Source organism: Heloderma suspectum, chromosome 1 (assembly GCF_057233095.1).
Source record: "Heloderma suspectum isolate Gila_16-S chromosome 1, 16-S_ref, whole genome shotgun sequence".
Lineage (NCBI taxonomy): Eukaryota > Metazoa > Chordata > Lepidosauria > Squamata > Helodermatidae > Heloderma > Heloderma suspectum.
Window position 1 is genome coordinate 151,058,549 of NC_139458.1, and position 15,229 is coordinate 151,073,777.

General features: G+C 42.8%; 1 protein-coding gene across 3 annotated transcripts in view; it reads left to right on the forward strand.

Moving 5' to 3' along the window:
* The window catches only part of EPB41L5 (erythrocyte membrane protein band 4.1 like 5), a 106,224-nt gene that overhangs the window by 74,392 nt on the left and 16,603 nt on the right, over positions 1-15,229 (forward strand). For all 3 annotated transcript variants that reach the window (XM_084807005.1, XM_084806995.1, XM_084807013.1), the window contains exons 17-18: positions 7,775-7,950; positions 10,205-10,302. In XM_084807005.1, the coding sequence (XP_084663131.1) occupies positions 7,775-7,950; positions 10,205-10,302 (274 nt within the window). The remainder of the gene's footprint in view (positions 1-7,774; positions 7,951-10,204; positions 10,303-15,229) is intronic.

A 15,229-nucleotide genomic window follows, 5' to 3' on the forward strand; every position in this document is an offset into this window, starting at 1 on the left:
GGCAGATACAACTGATTCAGAGAAATTAGATAAAAACAATAAATTTTAAAATGGTCCCAATTTATCCCTAGGCATTTGATACCATGAACTATGGTATCCTTCTGGACCGTCTTCCAAGCATTGTATTGTTTAGGGGAGGGGGTCAGTCCCATGGGGTGGGGGGGACTGTGCTCTGTTCCATACCTGTATGGTACAGCAAGGTTCATTTTGTTTCCCATGCTTTGTATAACCTACATGGAACTTGTAAGTGTTGGCAAATTTGGGTTGGTTGGTGTTCATCTGTATGCTGATGATATCTGGCTCTTTTTTCCATCTTTTGGCCTCAGGATGGTGGACGTTCTAAACCAGTGTTTAGTATTGGGACTGGAATGAGTGGGGGCAAACAAGCTGAAGTTTAAACCAGACAACCTAGAAGTAGTGATGTTTGGTGGTTCCAGCAGTTTGAGAGTAAGGTGTTCAGACTGTTCTGGATAGAATTGCAGGCCCTCTAAAAGGTCGGGTTTACAACTTGGGGTTGCTCCTGGATCCACTGTTCCCCCTTCATGTCCAAGTGGCAGCCAATAACCAGGAATGCTTGTCATCTTCTTTAGTTGGTGCACAAGCAAATATTGATGTTGTATGTCCTTTGCCCACTGCTTGTAGGCCATGTGTAATCAGTGTGCAAATCATGTGGGTGGGGCATACAGGCCAGTTACACAGGATGTTCTACAACTGCTGGGAAGGTCTGGGAAGGTTTTCTGATAGGTAAATTATCTAAAAATCAGTACAGATTTATGCAGCCTTAAATATTCGACAAAACAGAGTTTCACAAACATGTCAAACATGAGAGGGGTGCAGTCTCATCGTATGCTCAAATTATCTTAGCTGAAGAGGCTGAGAAGTGGTGATCCAATTATTTATTTATTTTTATTTTATTTATTTCATTTCTATACCGCCCAATAGCCGAAGCTATCTGGGCAGTTCACAATTATGCTAAGAACTGTAAAGCTGTATGTCTCCATGATAATAAACAAAATGTTGGCGTAAGCAAGTTTCTTTTAAAACATGTTGATAGACTAAAGAGAACAGAAAACTTCACTAGTTGTACTCCTAGTTCCATCACTGTCGCTGGAGGCCCAAGTGGCCGCGGTGGCTGAGCATGCCTTTTACCAGCTTCGGCTAGTTCTCATGCTGCAGCGTCTCCTGGACAGGGATGGCTTGGCCACGGTGATAACCTCAAGTAACTGGATTACTGCAATGCACTCTATGTGGGGTTGCCCTTAAGGCTGCTCCAGAAGCTGTAGCTAGTGCAGAATGCAGCAACTCGGCTGTTGTCAGGAGCTGCCCCTTTTCAGCATGCAGCTCTTTTGCTGAGGGAACTGGTTGCTACCAGGCCAGGTTTAAGTTTCTAGCACTAGTGTACAAAGCCCTAAACAACTTTGGACCAGGATACCTGAGAGAGCACCTTCTCCCTTATCAACCTGCCTGGTCGCCTAGGGCATGAGAGGGCATGCTCCTGGTGGTTCCACGTGGGCCTATGGTTCAATTGGAGTCCACCAGGAGAAGAGCCTTCAGTGTGGTGGCCCCCTTCTGATGGAATTCCCTGCCTTTGGAGGTCAGGCAGGTGCCAACGCTGTGTTGCTTCCAGCGCCTCCTGAAAACATTGTTATTTCAGGAAGCCTACCTTTAGTGACCGGCTACATTATCAGAACATGGTTTATTAGAACCCTGTTTCTTTTAAAAATAATTATTATTTTAATGTGGTTTTAATTCTTTTATCCTATCAGCTGTTCACCGCTCTGAAACCTTTGGGTGTGGAGCAGTATACAAATATAATAAATAAATAAATAAATTTGCATGTGCTTACTGCAAGGTAAGTCCTTTTAAAAGGAGAGATAAATGCAATAAAATCTTGCAAAGATTGCAGTCTTCCCCATTTAGGCTGTGTTGGCTGTGGGAGAGACCTATAGTAAGTAACATGGAAGAGAAATATGAGATTATTGTAATTATTGAGATATTAATAACAAAGATAGATTCTGTGTACTAAAGATTATAAGGTGGGTGAACAGAGGTTAATTAGACCTTCATGCTATTTTAAGGTAAGATGGTTTGTAAAAGATGGGCATATGTACCCATATTTTCCTAAAGGAAAAATTTGTTACCACCTGCAGTGTCCAGAATACCTAAGTATCACAGGGTAGTATCCAATGTTGTTTCATCAAGAGCACGCACCTTGTTTTGAAGAGAAATCCCCTTCTGCCACTGTACCGCCAAGTTTTGGCAGCAAATCACCGCTTTTCCACGTTGCGCTAATGATGTTGCGCAAGTGTTGGTTTACACTAGCACTATGTCATTAGTGCTAGCACTAGGACAACATTGGATACTACCCATAATCTCAACAATAGCATACGTTTTAGTGCAGAGTAGGAAAACCACATATCAGTGGGTGGTAATGTGTGTGCTTTGTTTGAATTACAAAGAATCATTTGCCTAGGTGTACCTATTTTGCCTACCAGGATAGGTGGGGGTGAGGGAAGCACAAGAACATTCAGGTTCTAGGAAATATTTGTCCAGTATTTGTGAAAGAATCATAGAATCATAGAATAGTAGGGTTGGAAGGGGCCTACAAGGCCATCGAGTCCAACCCCCTGCTCAATGCAGGAATCCAAGTCAGAGCATCCCTGACAAATGGCTGTCCAGCCTCGTCTTGAAGGCCTCCAGTGTGGGAGAGCCCACCAACTCCCCAGGTAATCGGTTCCATTGTCATATTGCTCTTACAGTCAGGAAGTTTTTCCTGATGTTCAGCCGGAATCTGGCTTCCTGTAACTTGAGCTCATTATTCTGTGTCCTGCACTCTGGGATGATCAAGAAGAGATCCTGGCCTTCTTCTCTGTGACAACCTTTCAAATACTTGAAGAGTGCTATCATATCTCCCCTCAGTCTTCTCTTCTCAAGGCTAAACATGCCCAGTTCTTTGAGTCTCTCTTCATAGGGCTTTGTTTCCAGTCCCCTGATCATCTTTGTTGATCATCTTTGATCATCCCTGATCATCTTTGAACAACAAAGATGTTCAACATCTTTGTTGAAGATAAAGCTTCAGCTGTAATATTATGTAAAGGCCTCCCAAGACTTACAGCAATCTTTAAGAAAATAAAAGTACAATAAATATAAAAATGTATGACAGTCCTCCAAACCAGAAAAACACAGCAGCAGTTAAAACACATCAATAAAAGGCTGTGTGAAACAAACACATTCTCAGGTTTAAAGGTGTAGTAGGTAGATAGAACTGTGTGTACTTCTCTAGGAAGAGAATTCCAAAGATGTGGCGCCACAACCTAAAAGGCCTTGTCGCTAGTACCCTTCAGTCTGGTGGATCTTGATGATGGGCGAGGAAGCAGGGCCTCTGAGGCCTATCTTAGGGCCCAGGCAGGTTTGCATGGGTGCAAGCGGCCCTTCAGATGACCTGGTCCCAAACTATTCATAGTTTTAAATGTAAAAACCAGAACTCTCAATTAAGTTTGGAAAGAAATAGGCAGTCAGTGTAGCTGGTACAATATTGGCGTGGAATGATCAGAATGCCTAGCCCCCACAGGTCTGTTGACTGCCACATTTGGTACCAGCTAAAGTTTCTGAACGGTCTTTAAAGCATCATAGCATTATAAACTTGTTAAAAGATTCCCAGTACATTTCTTCTCCAAATCACTACGTAATATGGACCCCAATTGCTGCATTTTCATGAAATACATTGGAGTTTAAACTCAAAGTGAGGGTGGACCTAGATGTTACAAGAAAACATGGAGTTCCCATCTCTGTGTTTCTCTTGTAGTTCTAATGCATTTAGACAAGGGGGCATTTGTAGAGGAGAATTTGTGTGAAGAAAGTGAGGTGCATAATCCCCGCCCCCAGTGCTGTTATTCCCCCCTGCCCCCTTAGGCTCTTTTTAAGAACCTAAGAGCTGTGCTGGATCAGACTAAAGGCCCGTTTAGTCCACCATTGCATTCTCACAGTGGCCAACCAGATGCCTATGGGAAGCCCACAAGGAAGGTATGAGTTCAAATAGCACCCTCCCACTTGTGTTCCCCAGCAACTGGCATTGAGAGGCATACTGCCTCTGATACTGGAGATAATATATAGCCATCATGACTAGTAGCCACTGATAGCCTTAACCTCCATACATTTGTCTGATCCCCCATTTCATGTTGGTGGCACCACTACGTCCTGAGGTAGCAAATTCCATAGTTTAACTATGTGTTGTGTGAAAACGTACATCCTTTTACATTTCCTTAATCTCCCAACATTCAGCTTCATTGGATAAACCTGGCTTCTAGTATTGGGGGGGGGGGGGGAAGCATTCTCCAAAACCACTTTCTCCATACCATGCATAATACTGTACATGTTTATCATGTCTACCCTTTTCTGTAAGCTTAAGAGCCCCAAATGTTGTAACATTTTGTCATAGGGGAGTCTCTACAGCTGCTTGATCATTTTACTTGCTTTTCTGCACTTTTTTCAACCCTTTTTGAAGTTCAGTGATCAAAATTGTAAACAGTACTCCAAATCTGGTTGCACCATAGATTTGTATAAGAGCATTATGATCTTGGCAGTTTTACTGTGTATTCCGTCCGTAATTATCCCCAACATGGAACTTGCCTTTTTCATAGCAATCACATGCTGGATCAATGTTTCTATTGAACTATCCACCACAACAATCCTTTTCCTGGTCAGTCAATGCCAGTTCAGACCCCATCAACATATATGTGAAGTTAGAATTTTTTTGCCCCATTGTGTATCCCTTTACACTTGCTTATATTGAACCAAATTTGCCATTTTAATGCCCATTCTCCCTGTTTGTAGAGATCCTTATAGAACTCTTTGCAACCTTTTTGTTCTAACACCCTAAATAATTTGGTGTTGTCAGCAAACTTGGCTCACCCCTAATTCCAACTCATTTATGTGTTAAAAAGCACTGGTCCTAGTACAGATCCTCAGGGAACCACACTCTTTACATCCCTTTATTATGGGAACTGTTCGTTTATAATTGCAGGAGGTAGCAAGGGAGCATTGAGTATGTCACCCACCAATTCTTCCTGTAAGTACCCCACCGCCACCCCTGCTTTCCCATTATCTTGGCAAATATGGGATTGGGATCATACGTTTGCTGAGATGTCCAATTCTACCTAGAGCTGAATGAATGAATCTTTTACAGACATGTACATCTGTATGTAAGAGAAGTCTTAGTGGGCTTAAGTCATAAATTGCTCTCTCTTTGCAGAGTTGTGGTAAATCATGTCATTGACCCCATAGTCCTGTGTATAAAACTTAAAAGTTATAACGGGTTTTCAGCAGAAACATATTCTTAAATTTTAAAGCCTCATTGTGGAAAGGTGGCTGAGAACTCTGAAAGGTCAGTTCAGGCAGGAAATTGGCCTGAAACCAACAGGCTGGGAATTAAGTTGTCGTTATGCATTTCCTAGCAACTTTATTTTTGCAATTAATGTAAATGTAATTTTTTGTTTGGTGCGAAGGCTCAAGGATAGAGCACATGTTTCTCATGCAGATGATTTCAGTTCGGGTCCTTGACATATGCAGTTAAATGGCTCTTGAGTAGAAGGGCTGGGAAAGACCTCTGCCTGTAACCTTGGGAGCTGCTCCCGGTTGAAGTGTCAGAATGGATATATGGATCAATGAAGTGACTCAAAACTGATGCAGATTTATATGTTCCCTTTTCTCCCTGTTAGTTCCATGGGCTTCAGTGGAATTACTTCAGGATTAGATGAAATCTTTGACTGGGAGGTGTCGAGTAAAGCAACCAGGGTTGTATGTGTTTTATGCTAGCAAATCCAAATTCTCCCCTGAAGAAACCAAACATTTGGTGAGAGTTAAGCAGGCAAATAGCGTATACAACAAGATGTACTCATATGAAATCACTATATCCAATGTAAAATGTGTTCTGCTGTATTTCTTCAATGTTGTCATCATCGTGCTTCTGGGTTGGCAACTGGGGGAACCAACTTGGGTCTGGGGCCTTCCAAGTGCTGGGTGTATGATAATTCTTGCAGATGCAGTTGCCTCTGAACCATCACTCTGTAATCTTTCCCTTGCTACATATTGTACATCTCCCATGTAGCACTGCTGGAGGGATATTTGTTGCCACCATCTAAGTCTGCCCCGATTCAAATCTTTCAAAATCCCCCATGCAAAATGGCTGTTGCCTCTTGAAGGAAGTAATGTATAAGCTGCAGTGTCTGCATAGATGCCTCTTCTGGGAGGCTAGGATCTCACAAAAGTCTCATGAATGGGGCTTCTGGAAGATCAAGTGTCAACATAAACACCATGGCTCATATATTCTTTCCCCCACATGGTAATGGCAGCAGCAATGGAACCACTCTGCTTGTTTCTTTTTCAGGATATGGGCTGGGGCTCCGAGTCAGTGACCGGGTTCGGATGACCGTAATGGTAAAAGTAGCCACCTTGAAGTCTTCCCCCTTACCCCCTGCTCATGTGCCCGCTATTTGCCTAGTTGCTCACAACGTGGCATGGGTTATCATGTCGTCCAAACCTGGTGTGGTGTACGGCGGGGGTGGCTTCTAAACCACCCCACAACCCCTATAACAAACCATGGGTAGTGGGGTGGTTTAGAAGTCACCCCTGCTGTGCACTGCACCGGGTTTGCACAACACGATAACCCATGCCGCATCGCGAGTAATTAGGCAAATGGTGTGTGCATGAGCGGCATGCGCCGGGGTGGGGGAAGAAGCCATGGTGGCTTCTTTTCCCCTGCTGATCACGTGAACCTGGCCAGTGACCTGGTTCACATGATTGCAGAGTGGTTAATAATTCATGGTGGCTTGTTAACCACCCCGCATATGCCAGAGGGATTTTCATGGTTACCCTTGTCAGCACAGCTTGTGTTATTCAAACTCGGCCAGGGTGGCTTGTTGCCATGAGTAACAAGCCACTCCACACCCTTCAACAGCCCACGGGTTCTAACAAGCCACCCTAGCTGGCTTCGCACGAGATGACAAGCTGCGCTGCTGAGGGTGATTATGCTAATCCCCACCCTACCCCTGGCATGCCCAGTGGGGGAAATAAGCCTCTGTGGCTTACTTCCCCAGCTGTGATCATGCGAATCAGGTCAATGGCTTTTCCAAGGCCACTCACGTGTGTCCTGTGAAAGGAGAAGTAGAAACCTGAACCCAGAGGTCTTGTATCCTTTCTAACCAGTGACTTTCAGCAATGACTTTTTCAGGTGGTGTACTGGATGGAATGCCAGACTTGCACAAGGGAGACCTGGATCCAGTCAGCAACGAAACTCAAAGTGACCCTAGGCTGCTCCCTTTCTCTCTGGCATAACCCTACTGTCTGTTATGAGAATAAAATTGAGGAAGGGGTGATGTTCTCTGTCAAGTTACTTTGGAGGATAGATGGAATGCAGATGTAATGAATAAATCACACAGAGGCTTAATTTAAATCCTTTGTGTTTCAGCCTTAATCCTGTTTCTTCTCTCTGGTCCCCACTATTATCTGGGTTGCTGACAGTTCCCTCTTCCTGTCCCCTACAGTTACGACCTCTTTGAAGCAGGGCTTCTATCTTCCAAATATTTCCCTGTGCATCTGCTTGATCCTCTATAATATTCAACAATTAATATTGTTTGACTTGTAGCTAGTCAAGCGAGCCCAATCCATACATGCTGTAATATTCTTTACAAATCTATGTAGCACTGCACTTGCATAGTATAAAGACTTGCTTTGAATTTATGTTTGAAACCTTGTTTCCTTTGCCTGTCTTGTATAGTATGCCTCTGAATGTTGATTTACTGGATAACAAGGAATTACTGGAAACTTGTATTGACAATGCTGCTGGGTTTCCTTCTGCTGGAGGGTCAGCTGAAGCTCTGGAAGAGGCAGACCTTTCTTTCCCTCCTCCTGGCACAAAGGAGCACCCCTCTGAGAAGGCAGATCCTCCTGTTGGTAAGGAAATGCTCTGTAGAGTGGTTGTTTCTGGGGCACTGAAAGGCTTTATTATTACTTGTGTGTGATATTGCAAAGCATTTAATACACTCTGCAGACTGTACAGGCTTACATCATAGAATAAAGTATTCTTGGCATGACTGCTGGTTTCCCAGTGACCATCAATTGATTGACAGCCATAATTCCAGATATCCAGACACGCAGTTACTTGTTGGATAGCAGGCATTCTATTGCAAAGTCTACTTATAAAGCCACTTCTAGGACCTAACATCACATCTGACATTTCTTCCCCTCTTCTCCTTTAATATTCTTTGTTACAATCAGGGACAATGATTTTATGCTTTCATATGTCATAAATGGAGCACACTGGATGGATCCTAACACACCAGATAAGGACCAGTTTTGTTACACTTGATAAATGTGTCATGCAAGATAGTTGTTCCACCAAAAGAAAACACTGCACAGATGTGGTTAAAAAAAAAAAAAAAGCAACCGTGCTTGGATTCTAAAAAACCGCCTGCTTCCTAAGCCAATGCTAGCAGAGGGAATGAAGCTGCCATACGGTGGTTTTTCCTTCCATCTCACATGTGCATCTGAGTGCATGGACAAATTAAAGTCATATGCATGGTTCATGAATCTCCAGTCTCACTTTTAGTATCTGGAGTGTGGGTAGGTGATGCTGAGTGAGTATGTGTGTGAGAGTGCAATTCAGAGACAGAGCGCATGCACACAGCTGTGTACATTAGGCCGGAACAACACATTATAAGAAACACAAGCTTGCCAGTAAAAATAGCAGAAACCTGTGTCACGTTTCCCCTTCGTCCTCTGAAATCTGTAATACAACTTAGCTTGTGTTCTTACCATCAGTAACCTGTGTTCCACGTCACTTGCTAGTGGGGTCAGGAAAATGCTCAGTATAGTGACATCCAGTAATGGGATTGGAGGAAGGACACCAGTCTGCCATTTATTATTATTATTTTTGCAGCAGTCCCATGTTATTTTATATTAGAACATGTAGCTCAGTTCACAGAGAGCCTGGGATGAAATCCTTGAGTGTGTAGTGAGTGTGTAATTATATCGCCCTCTAAATACATACTCTCTCCCCTAGTTTTTATATATAATAGACATAAGGGAAACAACATAGGATAGGGAAACAAATAGCAGTGTGTAATGGGATGAATATGCAGTTGTTTCATTTACACATACTTAGGCTTAATTAACTGTGTGCTGTTGGGTCTAGGGGTGTTGTTCCAAAAGCTACATGGAAGAAGTTCTTCTGTATATAGATAGCCCATCACCACAGAGAAACTATCATGTGCCATTTACTGCTTCATCCCTGTTTATGCTACTGATCTTGAACACCCATTAAGAGAATGTATGTATTTTGTGCTCCACACAAAATGAAATATGTTGCCAGGGGATACCCAAAATATGCTCTCAATAAACAAATCATTAAAGCTTTATGAATGCCCTTTGCATAAATTTATTCTGACACAATTTGGACTTGTGCCTAAATCAAAGTTGTTTTAAAGTTGATGCAGGGAAATGAGCAGAGGAAAAGAGTTTGGCATTCAAGTGCCCATGTAGACTGGAAGGTGAAAGAGGAAGCAGGGGACAGGAGTTAAGAATTAAACGTTCTTGAGAGTGACCAGGAACTGTGCAGAGACAAGAAGACTCTCCAACATTACTGGGTGCTCTGTCCAAAAACCTCGTGCCACCCCTCCTTCTCTCCCAACAGAACAAGAGAATGTGTTTTTGTTTTCAGTGAATACCAAATATACCCATCCATTTTTAAAGGTTGCATTTTTGGGTCTTCTCAAAGTTCTGCAGTTAGTAGTTTTGCATAGAGCTATAGATATGAAGGTACAGACATTAGATAGAGCATCTATTTTGTAGGGCCTCTCCTGACTTTGATCCTTCCACATGTCTTCTGTGCAGCCACATTTAAGGGTATTGCACTGCATTAGCTAGAAACCCCTGGAAAGCTTAAAATTTCAATTGGAATTATGGTCTCCCCAGCTGTCAGCACTAGCTGGCAACAGACCATAATTCCTATAGAATTTTAAGCTTTCCAGAGATTTCTGGCTGGTGCAGGTGCAAAGCCATAAATGTGACTGCACAGAGGACACAAGGAAGAACAGCAGTTCCTCCTGGTTTTATTAGTTTATAGTAATGACAGAAATGAAATGCTAATGATTTTCAGAGCTGTAATCCAATCTTAGGTTGGTTTATATCATATCTTCTCCTCCTTTAGAAGTTGAGGATGCATCACTGAAACTGAAACAGCTGGAAGCAGAGCTCAACCCAGTGCTAACTTCCCAGTCCAACATAAACATCAATGTCAACAAACAGGTACTGTATACTCATCCCTCCCGGACATATTGGAAATATGGTTTTGGTTTTAATGACACTTGGTACTTCACAGCTGTTCTGCGATCATCCCAGAGTGCAGGACACGGAATCATGGGCTCAAGTTACAGGAAGCCGCATTCCAGCTGACCATCAGGAAAAACATCCTGACTGTTAGAGCAATACCACAATGGAACCAATTCCCTAGGGAGATGGTGGGCTCTCCCACACTGGAGGCATTCAACACGAGGCTGGACAGCCATCTGTCAGGGATGCTCTGACTTGGATTCCTGCATTGAGCAGGGGGTTGGACTCGATGGCCTTGTAGGCCCCTTCCAACCATGCTATTCTATGATTCTATTCTATGCCCTGCCTGTACGCTGTTTTGGGAAACTACTCTAACTGACTAGATGCACTCATTAATCTGATATAAATTCCATGGAATCTTCTACATACGTAACTAGATTCACTTACAGTTTGCGAGGCAGCAGAAGGCATCTTTCCGCTGGAGTACAGATCTCTGGAATAGAGCACAGGCCTTTTAAGTGAGAACAGATCTCCAGGGAGGCAGGGCCTATACAGCGCATCTCCCTGCAGGACTGCAACACTCCCCAGAAGACTCCACACCAGCGCTTGAGCAACCCTCTGACGTACTGGCTGCCTAGCCAACAAAAGAATGGCATGCATTTCCGTCCACCTTTGCCAGTGGAAACCAATGATGTGAAGCAGAACATCTGGTTCACTTTGACACCCGGTTCATGTACTGTGCCTTGCCCCATCTATTGGCCAGGGCAGATGTGCGTGTGTGTGTGTACACACATATACACAATTTATTGTAAGCCAACTTTAGGATCTTTTGACCGAAAGGTGGGATATAAATCTTCTAAATATATATTCTTCTTATTATTCTTCATAAAGCTCCTAAAGTGTTCTAGATGCTGTTCAAAGATTAAGAAAAAAAACAGAGTCATTGCTTTCAGGCTTACAGTTGAGTAGATACCATACAAAAGGGGAAATGGATAGGGAAGGAGGCTAATGCAAATAAGAGATTTCAGTGCACATGACGTGGGTTTGAGTTTACAAGCATTTAGTATTTACACTCTTTAAGCTAGTGTGACCCTTACAATTCAGCAGCGTGATGCATTGTGTACTGTCTGCAAGCACCAAATAGATTTCACACAGGAGAGATGAGAATTCTACATTGACCTGTTTCACATGTCATGGCAGCAAATCATGGGTTGATTAACCCATTAGCATATTGTATACAAGCAGCATCCAGTTTTCATGAACAACCTACGAGCGCCCCATTCGTACGTCATTAGTGTGACATGCAAATCTGGACACTCTTGAGTTGTTTATGGGTTAAACAACCCAGAGTTAACCTACTATTTGTTTATTAACCCACGGTTTTCCACTGTGATGTGTGAACTGGTCCAGTGTTTTCACTATTCTTCCAGAATATGAAGACAAAGGCTTTGTGCCTTGCTATTGAAGCTGAAGAATTACAAAGGTGGGGGAGGAGGGTGATGCCAGATTACCCCCCCCATTACTCCAGCTGAGAATCTCCCTCCCTGTAGGTGGCAATGATGGTTGCTGAGGGAGGGAAGGCTGTGGGCAGACACTCCTCCATCATGCCTGGGCCCAGAGCCAGCTAAGCTGCTCACCCCCAAACAGGATTTTGTATTGCCTTTGAATTCTTTTTATTAGGCTTTAATTGTTGCAAACCACTTTGGGAGTCAATTTTTGGTTGAAAAATGTGATTAAAGTATGCTAAACCATTAAATAATGGGCCTTCTTTTCTCTTGGCTTGGCAGGAGCAGCAGGGGGTTATAACGTGCTGACTATATGGGACAACATGCTGTTTTTTGTGATGGTTTGCTTTCTGTTTTCTTGGCTATATTGAAGCACCCTTTCATGAGGAAAAGGTAGTTACTTTTGTGCTCTCATATCCTCTTCACAGGCTTTCATTTGTTCCTCAGATGGTGCTAAACATAAGAAGGGTGGCAGAGCAGCTTTTAAAGTAAATCCTGGGTCTTCTTATAGATCAGCAACTGGTTAAAGAACAGAAAGCTGAGGGTAGGAATAAATGGTAAATTCTCCTAATGGAGGGAAGTAAATAGTGGGGTTCCACAGGGATCTGTATTAGGACCAGTGCTTTTCAACCTGTTTGTAAATTATTTGGAATTAGGAGTGAGCAGTGAAGTGGCCAAGTTTGTGGATGACACCAAATTATTTAGGGTAGTTTAAAGAAAAAGGGATTGTGAAGAGCTCCAAAAGGATCTCTCGAAACTGGGAAAATGGGCATCTAAATGGCAAGTGCGGTTCAGTGTAAGCAAGGGTAAAGTGGTGCACATTGGGGCAAAAAATCCCAACTTCAGGTATATCCTGATGGGATCTGAGCTAGCCGTGACCGACCAGGAAAGAGATCTTGGGGTTGTGGTGGACAGCTCAATGAAAATGTCAGCCCATTGTGCAGCCACTGTAAAAAAAAAAAGAAAGAAAGAAAGGCAAACTCTATGCTAGGCATAATTAGAAAAGGAACTGAGAATAAAACTGCCAATATCATACTGCCCCTATACAAATCTATGGTGCGGCCACACTTAGAATCGTGTGCACAGTTCTGATCACCACACCTAAAAAAAGATATGGTAGAGCTGGGGGGGGCGGGGGGGGAGTGCAGAAAAGGGCAACTAAAATGATCAGGGTGCTAGAGCATCTTCCCTATGAGAGAAGGCTACAATAGCTGGGATTGTTTAGCTTGGAAAAAGGGTGGGGAAGGGGAGACATGATAGAGGTCTACAAAATTATGCATGGTGTGGAGAATGTGGATAGGGAGATATTTTTTTCCATCTCTCAAAATTCTAGAACCTGGGGTCATCCTATGAAGCTGATTGGTGGGAGATTCAGGACAGATAAAAGGAAGTACTTCTTCACACAGTGCATGGTTAAACTATGGAATTCGCTACCACAGGAAGTAGTGATGGCCACCAATTTGGATAGCTTTAAAGGGGGGTTGGAAAAATTCTTGGAGGAAAAGGCTATCAATGGCTACTAGTCCTGAGGGCTATGTGCTACCTCCCGTACAACGGGCAGTGAGCCTATGTACACCAGTGGCTGGGTAACATGGGTGGGAGGGTGCTGTTGCATTCATGCCCTGCTTGAGCATTCCCAGCTGCAGCTGGTTGGCCCTGGGTGAACAGAATGCTGGACTAGATGGACCCTTGGTCTGATCCAGCATGGTTCTCCTTATGTTCTTATGTTCAAGCACACTTCACGGTTAGTGTATTATAAAGATTACACCGTGCGTAAGAAGATTAAATTTGGGTTCTATTCTGCCGACTGCAATTCCTCATAAACAGAAGCAAACATAGTCAATCCTTTTCAGTGCGTCTGTCTGACTGTATTTCAGCTTTAAAGGCTGACGAAAACAAGGTCTTAATAATTAAGGAAATGAAGTTCTCTCAAATGATGATTGAACTAAGACAAATTTAAGTATGCTCAGGCTCCCGTGAGCATAGTTTAGCAAACAAACGTCATAGAAGGGGATGTATGAATTTGTGTATCTTGATATTTTTCATAAACTGTAGTTTCTATGTTAAGGAAATATTTCATTGCGATTAAAAAGTATGGAGGGTCATGGCTGTCTTTATATAATTGATGTATTAATTTTTAAATATCTTATTGCACCACAGAGTTGGGTTAGCTCACAACCCAAGAAATGATCACCATGCAAGTAGCTACTCTGTTAGAGTTAAATGGTTTCTTTTAAGGCTGCCAAGTTGTATGTCCCCTTTTCTTCAGTGGAGATGTGATGATGCAGCATCTCAGTTAAGCTTTTTAAGATAGCTTGTGGTCTCAAAGGTAAACTTCGTAAAAGCTAGCAATCTGATTCCCTGCCTTTGCTACAGTTTGCAAATTGCAGTTGAAATGTTCTTGTACCATTTTGAGAAGGATGATGATAGGCTTTTATCTAACGTGTTGGAGGTTGGCCCAATGTAAGTTTACTTTTACACTTAAAAAACTGTGTGTGTGTTTCCAGAAAGCGTTGTGTTTTATTTAAATATTTGCCCTGTCCTGTTCTATAGGCCAAGGGCGACTTACAGAATTTTGAAGTGTCTTCACATCTTACTCCCCACCTACACCCACCATGTTATGTCTTTCCTTAACCCTTTTTAAGCCCAAAAGATGTATTTTAAATCATTTATAAAACCAAACAACCTTATATTCTGCCTAACAAGTGGCCAAACCTTATATGGCATTTTTGACTCTAGAAAATGCACTTGGCCGAATCTTTAAAAAAGAGAGCTGTTTGGGACAAAAACCACGTATAGTGATTCTGTGAAAGTATTGTGAGCCAAGCTTTGCTTTAGGCAAGCAAATTCTGTTGCAAGGGGCAAAATGCTGGATTAAACTACATGTTGCTTGTCTCGGGAGTGGGGTGGGGGGAAATTGTTCCCTTTTACTACTTCTCATGTACCTTTTAACTGCACTCACGGAAGCCTCTTCTCCACTAAGGAAATAACCCTTCTCTGTATTCACTCTTTGTCCAAGTCTGTTTTTTCCCAGCCCAACCATTGTCCCTGAACCCTAGTATCTTATGTGCTGACATCCACTGATGAATTTTCAAGAGAGTGAAGGTGGGGAAGCCAGTCCCTGATGAAAATACATCAGGCTTGATAGTATATGAGTCTTTGTATGTGCAATATACAAAGTAGCTGTTGCAAAGTGCAACCTTATGAACTATATGGGCCTGGCTGTATAAGATGCCTTGTTTGTTGGTCTGCTCATGTAAACAGTGCTTAAAAGGCTCGCTTCTGGCCTAGATGGTTAACTTAGGTTAATACCACAAGGGATGATAATTTGGCTAGAGATTTGAAGCCTCAGAAGTGCCAGAACCAACATGGCTAATGTTCCATTTTGCTATTCATTC